The sequence below is a fragment of the Chaetodon auriga genome, chromosome 1, assembly GCF_051107435.1.
Source record: "Chaetodon auriga isolate fChaAug3 chromosome 1, fChaAug3.hap1, whole genome shotgun sequence".
NCBI classification, from domain to species: Eukaryota; Metazoa; Chordata; class Actinopteri; order Chaetodontiformes; family Chaetodontidae; genus Chaetodon; species Chaetodon auriga.
Window position 1 is genome coordinate 9,388,380 of NC_135074.1, and position 15,257 is coordinate 9,403,636.

General features: G+C 42.6%; 1 protein-coding gene across 3 annotated transcripts in view; it reads left to right on the plus strand.

Annotated features, from left to right (window-relative positions):
- Positions 1 to 1,549: 1,549 nt before the first annotated feature.
- kctd15b (potassium channel tetramerization domain containing 15b) overlaps positions 1,550 to 15,257 on the plus strand; it is a 28,215-nt gene continuing 14,507 nt past the window's right edge. The window contains exons 1-3 of one of the 3 annotated variants that reach the window (XM_076746457.1): positions 1,550 to 2,475; positions 5,263 to 5,438; positions 12,381 to 12,525. In XM_076746457.1, coding sequence (XP_076602572.1) covers positions 2,467 to 2,475; positions 5,263 to 5,438; positions 12,381 to 12,525 — 330 coding nt within the window. In that variant the 5' untranslated portion in view covers positions 1,550 to 2,466. Of the gene's footprint in view, positions 2,822 to 5,034; positions 5,166 to 5,262; positions 5,439 to 12,380; positions 12,526 to 15,257 lie in introns of those variants that run through there. The other 2 variants (XM_076746365.1, XM_076746547.1) reach the window with 2 other exon arrangements.

The following is a 15,257-nucleotide window of genomic DNA, read 5'->3' on the forward strand; positions in this document are numbered from 1 at the left end:
AGTGGTACAGAAAGGCACAACATCGTCCTCCTCTGCCACTTTAGGCAACACCACTAATAGCACCTGCTTTTGAAGCTACAGGCAAAGTTATTATTCTTATAGGGTCATACATTAATTCATACACTTCATTAGCATATGATGTCTGAAGGAGACTGAAGGGAAATTTTGACAGATTTCCAGTTGTTCCTTTTATGTATGCAGCTAAATCTTTCCCATTGTATCTTAAACATCTTCACTCGAAATTAAGCAAAAAAGAAAAAAAAAAAAGAAAGAAAGAATTTGACCTCGGTTGTTCAACAGAGGCAAACATTTGAAATTGTGTGGAAATTTAGTGGATCAATCCTTTAATGGAAACTAGAACAGAGCCGTTATCTCTGTCTGCGCGTGCACCAGGGAGACCCAACATCAATAATCTCATTACTTGGGTCAAATATTACAATCAGATGTGCATTTTGTTCCCTGGAAATGAAACGTCACTTGTTTTCTAACCCTGATGATATTTTGGTGTCAGTGACACAGATGCAGAGCTTGGAGTGTCCTCCCACCTGTCCAGGCGATGGTCAGGAGGGTCAGATGTTTGGATCTGTTGTGAAACCTCAAAGCCACATGCAAATCCTCAAGATGACCTACTTCTCCCTTCCACATAGACACTCCGCTAAAATCCATAAATTAAGGAAATTAACTGATGGGGCCCGGGGCCACTTTGTAAGCTATTTAAATCTTTAAATTTACAACATCCCTGCATACTTCATGTAATTGAACTAACTCCGGGCTTGTTTCCTTTAATGAGAAAAAAAATCCAGTTTCCCCTCCAGTTTGTACCTCTGGAAACAACAAATCTGTGCCAGGGGGGAAGATGGGAGCGCTCTGAGGCGCTCTGAGGTCTGTCTAATTACGAAGACTTGGCCTGCTTCAAGGAGAAACGCATTCTCACACTCCCACTACTGCTGTCAAATCACCTGCACAACTATTTTATTTCCTCTGTAATACTTTTCATTGTACTTGATGCAGAAAAGAGCTGTATAAGATACTGTGAGTCCACAGAAGCCAAATTAGATATTATAGGAGTATTTAGCAGATAAAAATAGAATAATTTAGTTGCATAGACTCAATAAGAGTTAGGTTTTTTTTCGCCCTGTTGATAAACAATAGAAAAGGTTCCCAAAAAAGTGAGACTATATTTTCCGTGGACCAATAATAAGTTCCTACACTGGTTGGCGCCAAATATCAAGAAACGAATCTCACACCTCTCTCAGGATGCTGGTACAGAGCAGCTAATTACTGGGCTCAATGTTGCATCAATTATTCACAGTTATTTACCCGCAAATAAACAAACATGCAAATAAATAAATAATCGTCTCCTTGGTGTGAGCACCTGCTTGACTCTCTCCTTTCCCTTCACTCGGTGCAAAATTGGCGCACCACTTCAGCGCTCCATCACTTGCATTGTGTCTTTATACGTTGGAAAATAACAATGATCAGCCAAAACCTTATTTTCCAAAAGTCTGGAGGCTGCCTGCTTTCACTGGAGAATGAGGAGGGGGGGGATGTTCTGGGCAGATATCTCCATCTAAGCCCTGCGCTATAATTGAAATGGCGCATTTGGCTGCAGGCAGGTTGTGAGGGCGCTTTCTGCAGCAGCATGCATGCATGTCCACAGACGTCATTTGATTTTAATGGCCTGCAGGAAATTTGGCGTTACAACTCCAGACATTAAGGCAAGGGAGAGAGGGAGAGAAAGAGAGAGCGGGGACACGGGAAAAATCACCGCATGAAAGATATTGGTTCAAGGATATCTCTTCATTTTCAACATATTTTTCTGCTGGGACTTTATCAACAAGTTACTGCGCCTTTATTGCATGTTGCCTGAGTGAAGGACTATGGCAGCTCGCCTGGCTTTAAACTTTAAATTTAGGCTGGAGATGGAGATGGAAATGTATGCCTACTAGCTGGAACTGCCTGGGGAACTATTACATCAGACGAAATGACAATGATTAAAATCTGCTTTTTGCTGCTCTAAATCTATTGAGCGACTAACAGTTGCCTGTTTCCTACCCCATCTAAATCACAACTTCACACCGTTAAGGGGAACGATCTACTTTTGCCGGAAAAAATAAGATAAGTTATTATATCTGTGCAGTCATAATTTCGGGAATAGGCGGGTATCACGTTTTCTTCCTTGAGAAAATTGCCTGGGCGAGAGAGTGGAGTTGAGCTAATTGTAGCCTAATCCCTGGCCCAGAGGCGCTTGGGCAGCCCGAAGCAAGAATTTTCTTTTTTAGCTCTGCTCTGTTATTTAGAGACGGATTATTGGCTTTCTTCTTCTCATAACAAACCACAGGGGCAGTTTCATTTAGGCAAAAAAGCAGACAAGAAGCTGAAATACGAAGCAGGATTCCAACAAGAGCGCACATTTTTACGCGTATCCAAATAAGAGCAGAGAAGGGGAAGGAGATCATCTCATCTATGTACAAGGTAAGGACGCTTCCTGTGCGCTTTGGTACAAAGAAGCTTGGTGAGGACAGGTCGAGCCAGCCTTGCAATAGAGCCTTTAAAGCCACAGAGACTCTTTGCAAGCAGTCCATCCCGGCCACAGCCTAGTGTCTTTTAAAAAGCAGTTTTTGTGTGGGATACGGAGCACAGACTTGGCTTTCCCGAGCGGCAGTATAGGTTCGTGCTGGAGCTGGATGGTGTTGTAGTTGTACCACAAACTCGAGAGCATTTGGAGAAAATATTTGAAAATTTTGGGGGTTACGCGGACAGCAGCTGGGACTGACCGCCGGCACGGATTTCCTCTGGACTCCCTACAATGTTTGAAACGGTAGGGTGACATTTTTAATATTACAGAATACAATGTTTTTACGCACAGTGCAGGCTCAGTCCGTACAGTTTTCGATGAGCACAGGCGAACTGGTGCTGAAGAGTAACGCGAATACTGCTCGACCCAAAGGGGTTTTGCCTCTTTTCCCACAGACTGGACAGTTCACACGTGTGGGTTTCATCAGGCGGGCAATGAATCACACGTGTCGGGATTATGCTTTTAATTGTACAGCAGGAATAAGACGCCATATTGAGCATTTGGTAGAATTAAAGGCAGAGCACAGCCTTATGGTTTTCGTGTTGAGTGTAATGTTGGCTCGGATTGTTTTCTACTTCAACGTCCCTGAGTCCGTTTTATGCTTATTTTATTTGTGAAATTGGCTGCGACGCTTGGAGAGGGTCAGCGGAAGGAGGCAGCGACACATCAGCTCTGAGGACAAAGTTGATGCCTTTAAAGCTGCTGTGAGCTTGTGGAGGAATTTGTCATATATGGTGTGTGTATGAGAGAGAGAGAGAGAGAGAGAGAGAGAGAGAGAGAGAGAGAGAGAGAGAGACGGATAGGATCAGGGATCAGGAGAGCCAAAATGTTGAAATGGCTAAAATTGTGATTGGGAGAGAGAGGAGAATACTATGGGTCTGTTTCTTTCCATTTATGTAACCAAGTATAATTTAATTACTTAATTGATTGGTTGGTTGAAAGACAGCAAGAGAGAGAGAGAGAGAGAGAGAGAGAGTTACGGTGGGACAGCCCGGTATGTACCCCAAACTTCTTAAGTCTTTCCAAGTTTTTCCCTTTTCCTGGGATTTGAAATGTAATCCCGTCCTCCTGTAATCGTATTAAACGAACATGATACTGCTGTGAGGCGGGCAACACCCTGCGAAAAAACAGCTCCAGTCTCAATTCGTGCCCAGCGGCACTTCTCTCAGAGCCGAGGGGCCGATCTGGACTTTCATAAAGGCCTCCACTTTTACCAACCATGACAGTAAAACAGTCCATATGTGCAACAACAAACGGATCAATTCTGCTGATTTACTGAAGGATGAAATGGTATTATATCAATCTGTTCAAACCCAGTTATGTGGTTCCCAGTATTATTGAAAGTTTGGTTCTAAATTGCGCCAGGAAAGGTCTGTATTTCAACCAAAGCCTGGAGGGTGACAGATGAGTAATGATAAAGTGGACAAACTGTGACCTTCTGTCAGTGATAAGGAGGAAACATAAAAATAAGATCCGATACTTTTAGAACAGCAAACCTTTGTTCTATTTAATTTTAAAAAATCAGATCATCACATGATATCAACCACGCTGACATTCTATTTGCTCCCTCTATGATTTACACTTGAACTTCGAGTCATATCAAAAATGTGGCCAATCTCAGGTTGGGTGGTTTACCTGCAGCAAACAAATTACGCACAAATTACGTAAATTGGAGATAAGAGCCTCGTTTCCTCTTCAACAACCAGTGCGGAATCAAACGACGGCGTATCGAAGTGAATTTAAAAATATATTTTTATCAGCATTTTAGCAGCAAATCAAATTCAGCTCCGTGTTGACCTGTGAGTGCACCAGCGTGCTCCCAAGCCAGCCCTCCCAAACATCCGCTTCCGCAGTCGACAAACTCAACGTGTTGGCCTGAGAGCAGCGAGGTTTTAATTATTCTCTGCAATTATTTAAAACACCATCCGTGTGATACTGAGTCACAGCATACATGGATGCTGCATGGTGTGGCCTGTTATCGCGGACAGCAGGATGATGTGCCCTCTCAAACTGAACCCTGGTGCGTTTTGACGCACGTTTAGTCATAAACTTATTTTTCGTGTGCCACAGATTATAGCAGCGCAACAACACGAGTCACAGGTTTCTGTCGTTCCATGACAAGTCATCACCTCAGCCTTTTGTTTTGAATGTATGCGTTTGCTAAGAGAAAAAGTTGCCCCCCCTTCCCGCCGTGTTTTCCTTGCTCTCAGATTGGTGGTTGGTGTGTCTGGGCGCATCACGTCTAACACATAAGGCGACCTTTAATTAGAATATTGCAGCAGCAGTTTGTTTTATTCCCCTGGAGGCTGACACCTAGCATTCCTCCCCCCTCTCCCTCTCCCTCTCTCTGTCTTTCTATCCGTCCATCTCTCTCTCTCTCTCTCTCTCTCTCTCTCTCTCTCTCTCTCTCTCTCTCTCACCCCGGTTCTCTAATAAGCATCCTCCTATCCTCGCCTCCGGTGCTGCATGAAAAGATGCAAACATACTTAATTAGAGCGGTGGCAATAATTTCCAGGCTAAATATGCGACCAGACAGACATGGAAGTGATCTGATAGCATTCAGAAAGGATACTACCTGCTTCCCTGTGTAGGATCCCTGTGTTGTTGTTGGCTTTTTGTTTTGTTTTGTTTTGTTTTTTTTCTTTATCTTTATTCCCATGGCTTTTCTGTACACTTGCTTTCAGGAGGGAAGAAGCATGTCACGGCTGTCTCTGACCCGGTCCCCGGTCTCTCCTCTGGCCGCTCAGGGGATCCCTCTGCCGGCTCAGTTGACCAAGGCGAACGCCCCGGTGCACATCGATGTCGGGGGACACATGTACACCAGCAGCCTGGCGACCCTCACCAAGTACCCAGACTCAAGGTAAGACACGTCCCTGGCTCTCTCACACGCTGTAGCCTCATTGCTGGAGTTATCTTATTCATTCATGCTCTTTGTGTTATTTATGGAAAATCATTATTACAGAAATATTGTCATACTGAAGAGGAAGTGGATTTGCATCGTGTTGCTTGTTTTAAATGAGACAAGTATGAATTTGTAGGATTTACAGCCTCTTATTCTTTATTATGACAAATTCTAATTAAATCTTCAAGTAGATTGTAATCAGTTTATGTCACTATTTAATGGCTTAATATTACATTCTGGTCATTAAATCAATTATTGCATTTTTTTGACTGGTTGCTTTAATTAAGTCTAATAGGATTTATGCTGTTAACAAGTCATTTAGCTGGCTGGCATTAGGACAACTACAGTGCAACTTCCATACTGACACTTGCTCTTGGAAGCTACCAGTTTGCTATCTTTTCAAAGCATGTGGGGACATTTCTCTTCCCTTCATTATTTCTAAACTCTCATGGCTTTAAAATGATAAACTTGATTGTGTTTTGTTTGTTTCACTTCTCGATTGTTTTAATTGTTCGATAAATACCTCCAAGGCTTTTCTTTTTTATCTCCTTTCACATGAGGTGGTTGCATATGAAAATTCAGCTGCCGTGAAGCTGTCAAGTGACGTACATTTCACATGTTGTGCTGCTGATTTGGATGGTGGTGTTTACGTGAATTTACACGCCACACCAATATTTCTGCGTGCACTACACCCCCTTTCACCACCTTTTCTTTTTTGTTTTTTTTGTTTTTTTCCTCAGTAGATCAGGGTGCTGTTCAGAATCCTTGAGGGGAAAACAGTGATGTAAATGTCCAGATCCCTGCCATCAAAGCAGATGTGGGGCAGCTTTAAATCTGATTTAAATCTAGCTCGTTGGCGTGTTACATATTGATTTTCTCGACCATTTTAGAACCGGCATTTATTACCATCGGCTCTTCTTTGTACTCATTATTTGTGATCAAACACATGGGTTATTTTCAAGATAAGTGTATTATAATAAAAGTTTTATGACTGCCGTGCTGTACATTCCTGTCTTGTGTGACAACCTCATTATTCTAAATTTTCAAACAGCCTAGAAGACAGCTTGTATTACAGTGAAACTTTGAAATGTCAGCCTCTAAAAGAGTGACTTTGTGTTCACTGAATATTTGCATTTGACAGAAAAGGAAAGGGGCTCCTGCTCTCTCAGGCATCTGATTCTCTCACACATGCAGCGAACAGGCTTTTTATTTTTGATGCATTTCCATTGCAAGATTTAGTCATGATGATTCAGATTGTGTAAGAGCTATTGGTAATCCACCCTCCCACTTTATTCACGTTTTTAGCTCCATCCACAAACAAGGTGACACCACCGGAGGTAGCTCTGGAAGCAAACACACACACACAGCTAATGATCAAATATCTCTGTTCTCTGCTGATTTGCACTGTATGGATTTCACCATGTTAAAATGATGGGATGTTTGAGGCCCCCTGCTTTTGCCTCTAACGCAGTGTGTCATTCGTTACATTATACAGTCTTGGCTTCTGCGTCAGCTGACAGGGTCCCATGTGGGCCAAGGTAAACATTCACCAGGTTGTTAGAAAATCTGCCAAATTGGCTACAGGAAACAATCCACATAATCCCTTGGTAATAAAGTCTTGATATTCATAGAGGCCGCTGACAGGAAATCCCTGACAACTCTCCTTTTATTCTTGACTGTAACAAGTCATGAGAAAAATAAAGCTCATCCCAGACAAGGGTTTATGATTGTTTTTGTTATGAAGGAGCTTTTTTTTTTTCTTTTTTTTTCCCACTGCTTCACTGTTATATATATTAGATTTTTCCAGGGGCCACAAGACATGAGGGTTTTGATCAAATGTGCCAGTGTTATTTGGATCTTGATGTTTTTGAAGCTGCAATTAAAACTGTTAGGAGATTTTCATTTGGTTTAAAGCATGTTTTAACACACCTCAGATAGGGGTAAAACTGCAGGGCTGTTTTTCATTTTCATTTCAGTTTAGTTTTCTTGTATTGCTATTGTGTTTCTGTATTTTTTTTTTAAGCTCTGGTGCAGCTTTACACTCTCACTTTCACTGTCATTCATAGGGAGAGACGCACAGGGCATCGTGCACATAGAGCACAGAGTCATGTCACCCAAAGAGTGTTTTTACAGTGAGAGTAAAGACTGGAACCCAGTGTGAGTGGTAGTAGGAGTGCTCTTTCCTCTCTCTCTCTCTCTCTCTCTCTCTCTCACTCTCTCTCTCACTCTCTCTCTCTCTCTCTCTCTCTCTCTCTCTCTTTCACACATGCTCCTTTGCTCCCTCTCCCTCGCTGTCTCTCTCTGTGTCTCTTTTTGTGTCTTTCTCACTCTGGATCACACACACGCACACTCACTGTTTCTTGCTCTCTCTCTCTCTCTCTCTCTCTCTCTCTCTCTCTCTCTGTCTCTCTCTCTCTCTCTCTCTCTCTCTCTCTCTCTCTCTCTCTCTCTCTCTCTCTCTCAGCCTCCTCAGTGTACAGTTGGCCTCAGGGCTCCACTTTCCACTGGAGCCAGTGGAAGGAGGGGCCCTTTTGTGTGAATTAGGATAATGGCTGACAGCAGAAAGCAAAACAGTTACACTGGCATAGCCATATACGCCGTGTTCAGCCATGTCCGGTCAAGCAGGGCATGTTGGCAAAACTCAAAACATGACTACTAAAAGAGCAGGGTTAAAGAGTTTAAAGTTGATGATTACTTTTAATAGATTGGCCCCTAAATAATGTAGCATGCCAAGAGAAAGTTAGTCTAGTAACTAATGTGTGGTTATTCATCTTCCTCTGTGCGGCCCATATTAAGGGACAGGGGTCATGAAACATTGATGCACACTCTGTGTAGCTCTCAGAGAGGACAGTCTGAGCAGTCACTTGAACAGAAGCTGAGGAAATTAGGGGAAATGTTCCAGAGACAAGGAAACTATTTTGAAAGGACCACTGGACATTTTTCTCTTTGAAGACAAGTCTTCTGTGTCCAGAGACGATAGATCTATACTGGCTTTGTGGTCTTTTACTGGTCCTCTGTATCTAACAGTTTCCTTTTCTGTAAGCTGAAATCACCATGTTTAATACAGCAAACGATGTCTCATCATTATGCACGTCTCAGAAATTGTTATATTTCCATCCCATTTTTAGGCCTTAGCTGTTCTAAACATGGCCTCCAGTCTTTTGTTTTTTAGGGTTTTTAAAGAGACTATATGGCACTAACACACTGCTATGATCCAAAGTAAAATTAGCTGTTTGATAAGACTTTTAGTTTTAATCACTTAACATGAAATAATAATGAGAGTTAATTGTTGCTCTTGCACAGCAACAGTCAAGTTATGTAGCTAAAAGAAATCAGATAAAATGATTTCATGAACTGCAGATAATCACTGTGACAGTTGGCAGCACATATTGTGAGTACACAAGTGGAGATGTTTGGTAAAAACATACAGTCAATTCAGTAGCGCATGTGCAGTTCATATCATGGACCCATGCAGGCAAATACTGGGCAAAAGAGATGATGATGATGATGACACGATGCCGCAGAGAAGCCTGTAAGAAGATTTCTGTTGCTGATTTAATGTGTAATGTGGACACTGGGAACAGCCTCAATTCAACAGTCACTGTCATATATTCTGTTTCAGTCATAACATTCAGCAAAATTAAAATTGTATTTCTTGTTTTGAAACTTTTGTCACACATTTTTTGGAGGAGTTTTTTGAGAACCACCAGTTTCTACACTGGTTTTTAATTTGTGATTCCTCCTACTCAAAAGCCACCGTGGGCAGCCATTGATGTCAGGCTGGACACACTCAGCGATCCCTGGGTGTGCTGGTTGCACTGTGCAGGAAGCTGCTGGGTGTCTTCCGTTCATTAGGTGTCCATTAGTGTTCCAGTTTCCAGATAGCATCTGTTCTTGTAGAATCAGTGATACCTGCGCTGCATCCCCCTCCCACCTCCTGCAGACATGTCTCTGGCAGCTCTGAGCCGCTGCTGCATGAGGATCCTGCCAGATATTGCCCACCTACTGCCCCACTGCCTGCCCTCACTTGGCACCGCTGGGGTGGGAGATCTGAGCTGTTCCTGTCCTTGATAACCTCCCACACCCACCACCTCCCTCCCTCTCTTTCTGTCCTTTCTTTCTCTCTTTCTATGTAATTCTGTCATAGCTTTTATTCTCCCTCTCTCTCCATCTGTCTCTGTCTTCCTCTCGTTTTGTGTTTGTTTCATTCCCTGCTTCTTTCTTTTTTCCTCTTCACTTCCGCTGTATTTTTATCTCTGCCTTTCCCTGTCAATCTCCTTGTTTTTGGCCTGTTTGCTTATGTATGTTCCCTCTTAATTTCTCTATGTATCCCCCAACTGACTCTTCTCTCTACCTACCTGTTAACCCCCCCACCCCCCCACCCTCCCCATTCCAGGGATTGAACAGAAAGAGAAAAAATGAGGAGACCAACAGAGAAAGAGAGAGAGGGAGAGAGTAGAAGAGAGAGAAAGAAAAAGAAAAACAGGCAGCATTTTAATTGCTTTTTAAAAAAGTGGAGATGAAAAACAGAGTTAGCCTGGAGGGGTATGGTGAAATTCTAGCTGGAAGAATTGCAAGACCATATGAGAAAGGAACACCTCGGGCAAAACAGGGAGATGAGTATTGGTTTTTTATAAAGCATTTTGCATCGATTTCCAGAGAGAAAGCGAGTAAGGGAGAAGGATGGAGACAGAGAGAGAAAGAAAGAAAGAAAGAAAGAGAGAGTGAAAGAGAGAAGGGATGGCAGGAGGGGAGAGAGGGAGGGAGAACCATCTTTGCTCTGCTTCTTCACACAGTCAAGTCAAAGAAAAAGAAACGGGTGAATTTGACATGATAGCTTCAGCGTGTTGAGCCGACACATCGGGGTTAGGAGATACCTGATACAACCCTTAAATACATCTTGCACACTTTTACAAAGTAGAGGATTGTGATTGTAAATTCAGTAAAATGAGTGTGTAAGTGAAGCCAGCCCTGCTGTTTGTTCATTGACATTCCCACTGCGGCTCCCTTCCAGTGTCTTGTAATAGAGTTTGACAAAGCCAGTGCTCAGGCAGTGTGTGTGTCGGTCGGGCGTGTTTGCAAATAGGTTTTACGATTTTCTTTGTCATACAAGTTTGTCAGCCAACCTAGAAGCTGTTGCTGTGATTAAAGAGCTGATTGCATCAAAATGATGATAATAACAGCAACGCGGCGCCATGCCAAGAGCTGTTTCTCAGGAAGACGGTGGAAATGTGCAGCGAAACCGTTAAGGAAGTTACATGCAACAGATTTCTTGTGTAAATCACGAGTACGACTTGTTTGCACTGCACAGGCACTCCAGGTTTCTCTGCTGAGGGAGATGCGAGATTTGTTTCAAAATGAGTCACAAAATTAAAGCACATTTTTGCACTTCAGAGTTACATAACTTGAAGCTTTGGGGGTACAAAACTTTTACCAACACTTGAAAACACTTGTACAAGCTGCATCCTCAATATTTTAGAGATGCTAAAAAAAAAGTGTTTTTAATTATTGAATAGTGATATTTAGCATGTGAGAGTGAACAAACAGACAGAGTGGAGGTGCCCAGATGAGATTATTAGACCAGAGAGAGAGGGAGCTGCAGGTAAGCGGCAGGAAAAGCACATAAAGATGAGGGGAAATGAATATCTGTCCAAGGGTATCTCAAGGCACAGCGCCAACATGGTGTGATGAAAGTTTAAAGATAACAGCAATTTCCACTCTTTGCTTTGATGAGCCCCTGTAGCCAACTTCAACTAAGCCCTTAATCTTGCAGAACACTAGTGGAAGGAGTTAACAGCAACAAGTGTCTTATTATTTCACCAAGATTTTGCCAATATTTGCAAAAACTTAACCACATGCATCTAATTACTGTTTTTAATAAATTAGTCTGTTTTCGTTCGGAGATCATTATTGATGTAATTTCGGGTAATGTTATTTTCATTGTTTCAGTTGTTACTTTATATTTTAGATGTTCTTCAGTCCCTGTATTGCCTTTCAAAATGAAACCAAATAACTCATCTAATTTAGCCTTATGCTTGCAGATAATACAGGAGAACCAAAGTAAACATGCAACATATTTTCTGTGTTGACACGAGTCATGTTTGTTTTCCTTGAATGGACCCCTGACAACAAACGCAAATATGTTGACTTCATGTTCAGTTATTTTGTCCATTTTCACCAAAATATGTGTCTGAAATTATGGACTGCTGCAGATCACATAGGAACTCAGAAACATAGTTTTAAATAGACAAAGCAAGAGTCATCAGTTCATCTTCAAGCAAACTACCATTCGACTGAATCATGTGGTGGGATTGTGTCTCACACAAACAAAACACAGAGCATCTGATAGATATCATCACAAACTGTTAGAATGGCACACGGTAGGGGCGCAGCAGTCCAGAGCCCTCACACATTCATAACAAAGTCAAACTGTAAAAGTAAAATATTTTTTCCAGATGTCCTCCTCACATTAGTATGTGGACCTCCACCACTTCCTACCTCTGTTTCATTTCCAGCCCTCTGACAGATGGAATAATAGAGCTGTAATGCTACATTCATGCCATTAATTTCTGTAAGTACAAGCAGCAAGCGTGTGTGTTGTTATAATCTCTCTGCAGAAGGGACACTTCAAACAAGTCTGGAATGGAGGAACTGTGCCTTAAGCCCCTTGTTTCAACCTGCGATGCTAATGCATTTCAAGCTTAGTGCTAATAAAATTGAAAAATAAATGGAGGGTAATTGTTTCATGCATTTGAAGGGAGCTGGCTCATTCCATTATGTGTGTGTGTGTGTGTGTGTGTGTGTGTGTGTGTGTGTGTGTGTGTGTGTGTGTGTGTGTTTGTGTGTGCGGCCGCCTGCATGTGCGCATTTGTGTGCGTGTGTGTGTATTTCAATTTTCAGAATCAGTCGTCTGTTCAATGGCACCGAGCCCATCGTGTTGGACAGCTTGAAGCAGCACTACTTCATAGATCGAGACGGCGAGATATTCCGCTACATTCTCAGTTTCCTCAGGACCAGCAAATTGCTCCTTCCAGATGACTTCAAGGTATATATCTGCACCACAACATACTGTATTGTGTGTACTTGACTGCACCATCAGCTCGCACAGTTCGAACAACATAAAAAGCTTGAGTATGTTAAGCCATCTGTCCAGACACGCAGTGGTACTGTGTGATATCCGTGGTTTTTCTCAAGATAATAGACCAAAGTGTGAATATGTTTGTATTTATTAATGTTTACCTGCCCTCTCTGGAGTTGCATGTTTTCAAAATAGACCTGATACCACAACAGAGCCGGCAGTTCTGTTTTCTCAATGACAACATAGACTTACCCTCCTCCCATTCAACACATTAATTACCTGTAGTATAAGCATAAGCAGTAATTAGGAAACTTTGGGGGGGGGGGTGGATATGGAACAGTGTCAGTTTGAGCTGAGTTTACAGTGATGGAGAGGTAAAATGCTAACTGGCTAACTGGAGCATGGCCCGGTGATGTGTGTGCCAAAGCCCTGAGCTGTTGTTTTTCACTCAGAGTGGTTTCTATAGAGGTGAGCCCAGGTGAAATAGCCTGCACACCCCTCCGCTCCCCACGCTCTGATGACCGACTCCCACACAGACAGGAAGTCTCACTAACAGTCAGGGACCCGCTGGGAAAGCAGTTGCATGTTGGAACAGTTTAATATAAACCAATATGCTCTGTATACATGCATGTGTGCACACACACATTACTCTTTGTGGGCCATTGAATCTGCTTTGGCCCGTATTAGACCACTGAGGCTGCACACACCTGGCTCCTGTTTTAGCATCTGCATGAAAGAATCCTATTCTTTTTCACTGTAAGCGAACACACAGTATGTCTGCTATTGTACTAATGCTGACAGCCTTGGTATCAAATAATACTTAACACACTCTAAGGTCATCATTGGTGTAGATTTCCAATTCATGCAAGGTATTTTTAGGTAACTGGTGAGACAAATATACACATGATCTGTATTTTATGTCTCCATCCTAACTCAATTGAGTAAAATTGTAATGTTTTTCATGCGAGCAGCTGTTAGAGTTGATATCTATGAAAATGATATGGAGAACATGTTGCTTATTTATCAGACATGGAGCCATGTTAGTATTTATTTGAAGTTGTGTTTCTGGCTACCTGCCAAATGAAAGCACAATATTTCTGTCTGCCATTTGTTTCTAGTCAGGTACCATTCAGTTGGTTTATCGGGCCTTTCTCAGGTTGATGAGAGCTGTGAACCGACAACAGTAGTTAAAAGGCATAACACCAAAACAATGGGCTGAAAGATGCTAAAATTCTCTGTAGAATGTTTCTGTTACAGTCACTTACTCCATTGTTGATAGAAAAATATTCACTGGCGCAGCTTTAAACCATACTGATGGCATTACCAGCAAGTTAGTCTCACCCCATAAGTACCCACACAAGCACGTGTGGCTTTGTCAGAATTATTATATATTCTGCCTACAGCTCCTTCCTTTTCAAGGTTTTTATTCAGTGATACTGTTTCCTAGGTGTATTCCATTCTTCACTTCTACTCCACCTTAACTTCTGTGACCTTTCCATCGGGCTGGCGCTTGTTCATCACTCTCTACAAGGGAACAAGGCCAGGCCAAGCCACACAGTGCCAGGGGCAAACTCTCTAGGCCTCACGGATAGTCTGAGCGAGAGCCAAACCTCAGACAACAGAACATGACAAGAAAGCCTTGCATGTTTTCTGAAAATGATGGCCTGACTCACTACCGATTAGTTTTTACCTTCTTATTCATGCTTTTCCTTTCCTTTCTGTGAAGTCTTGACAGTCCAATCAGGCCCCACGGTTTGAAGAGAACGCATTGGACTTCATTGTTTCAACTCATTATGATCCCCTCGCAATAAGCCTGTGTTGATCTGCATACCTTTCAATTTGCGTGAAGCCGGGGAAAAAAAAAAATGCAAATAGTGCGAGGCGGAATTGAGCATGTCCTTATCTGAACACAATCAGGCTTGCCGTCGCCAGAGGGCTGGGACTGTTCTGCTGCTGGCAGCCACGGCGCTGTGTGTTTTGCTAAATCAATGTGAAAGTCTGAGCAGAATAGGAAAAGAAAATTTTCAGCCTACATCAGTGGAACCAAATATTCACTATTAATATCCTCCCTCATCTCATTATTCAAAGCACAATTAATCACAAGAGTGTAAGCAATGCTCAGTCATATTGATGGCATGCTTATGAACCGTAAAGGGTTAGCGGTTTCTGCGTCTGTTTATTCAGGTTTTTGTGTTGCACTTTAAATCAATAACACTTTGTTTCTTTGGCGATAAAATGCTGAAAGTAATAGGAAAGAGCTAATGTTTTTATTTTCTGTGGGTGCTGCATATTATGAGGGAGCCGGCTGGATTTTTCGTCGGCGGCCGTTTAATCGACAACCTGTGAGCTTCTGCTTGTGTGGCTTTAGTTCCTTTTTTGTCCAAAACATACGGTAGGTCTTTATCAGTCCTCCGACTCCCTCGTAGTGACAGTTTCCATCATTTTCTTCCTCTTCTTCTCTTTCCCTGCCTCCCTCTCTGTCTCTCCCTCCCTCTGTCCTTCCCTGAGATGTTGCCTTGCCGGTGGGCGATCAGGTCGGATCATTATTTTGAAGCTCAAACGGGCTGTCTGGACACAGGATTGGGGGATGAATTGTCTCGTAGAGCTGGCAGCAGTAGCAGCAGCTCCAGTAGCCAGGACGGAGCTGTTGGCCCTGTCTCCCTCTCATCCTCACCTCAGCGCTTAGGATTACTCTGTTG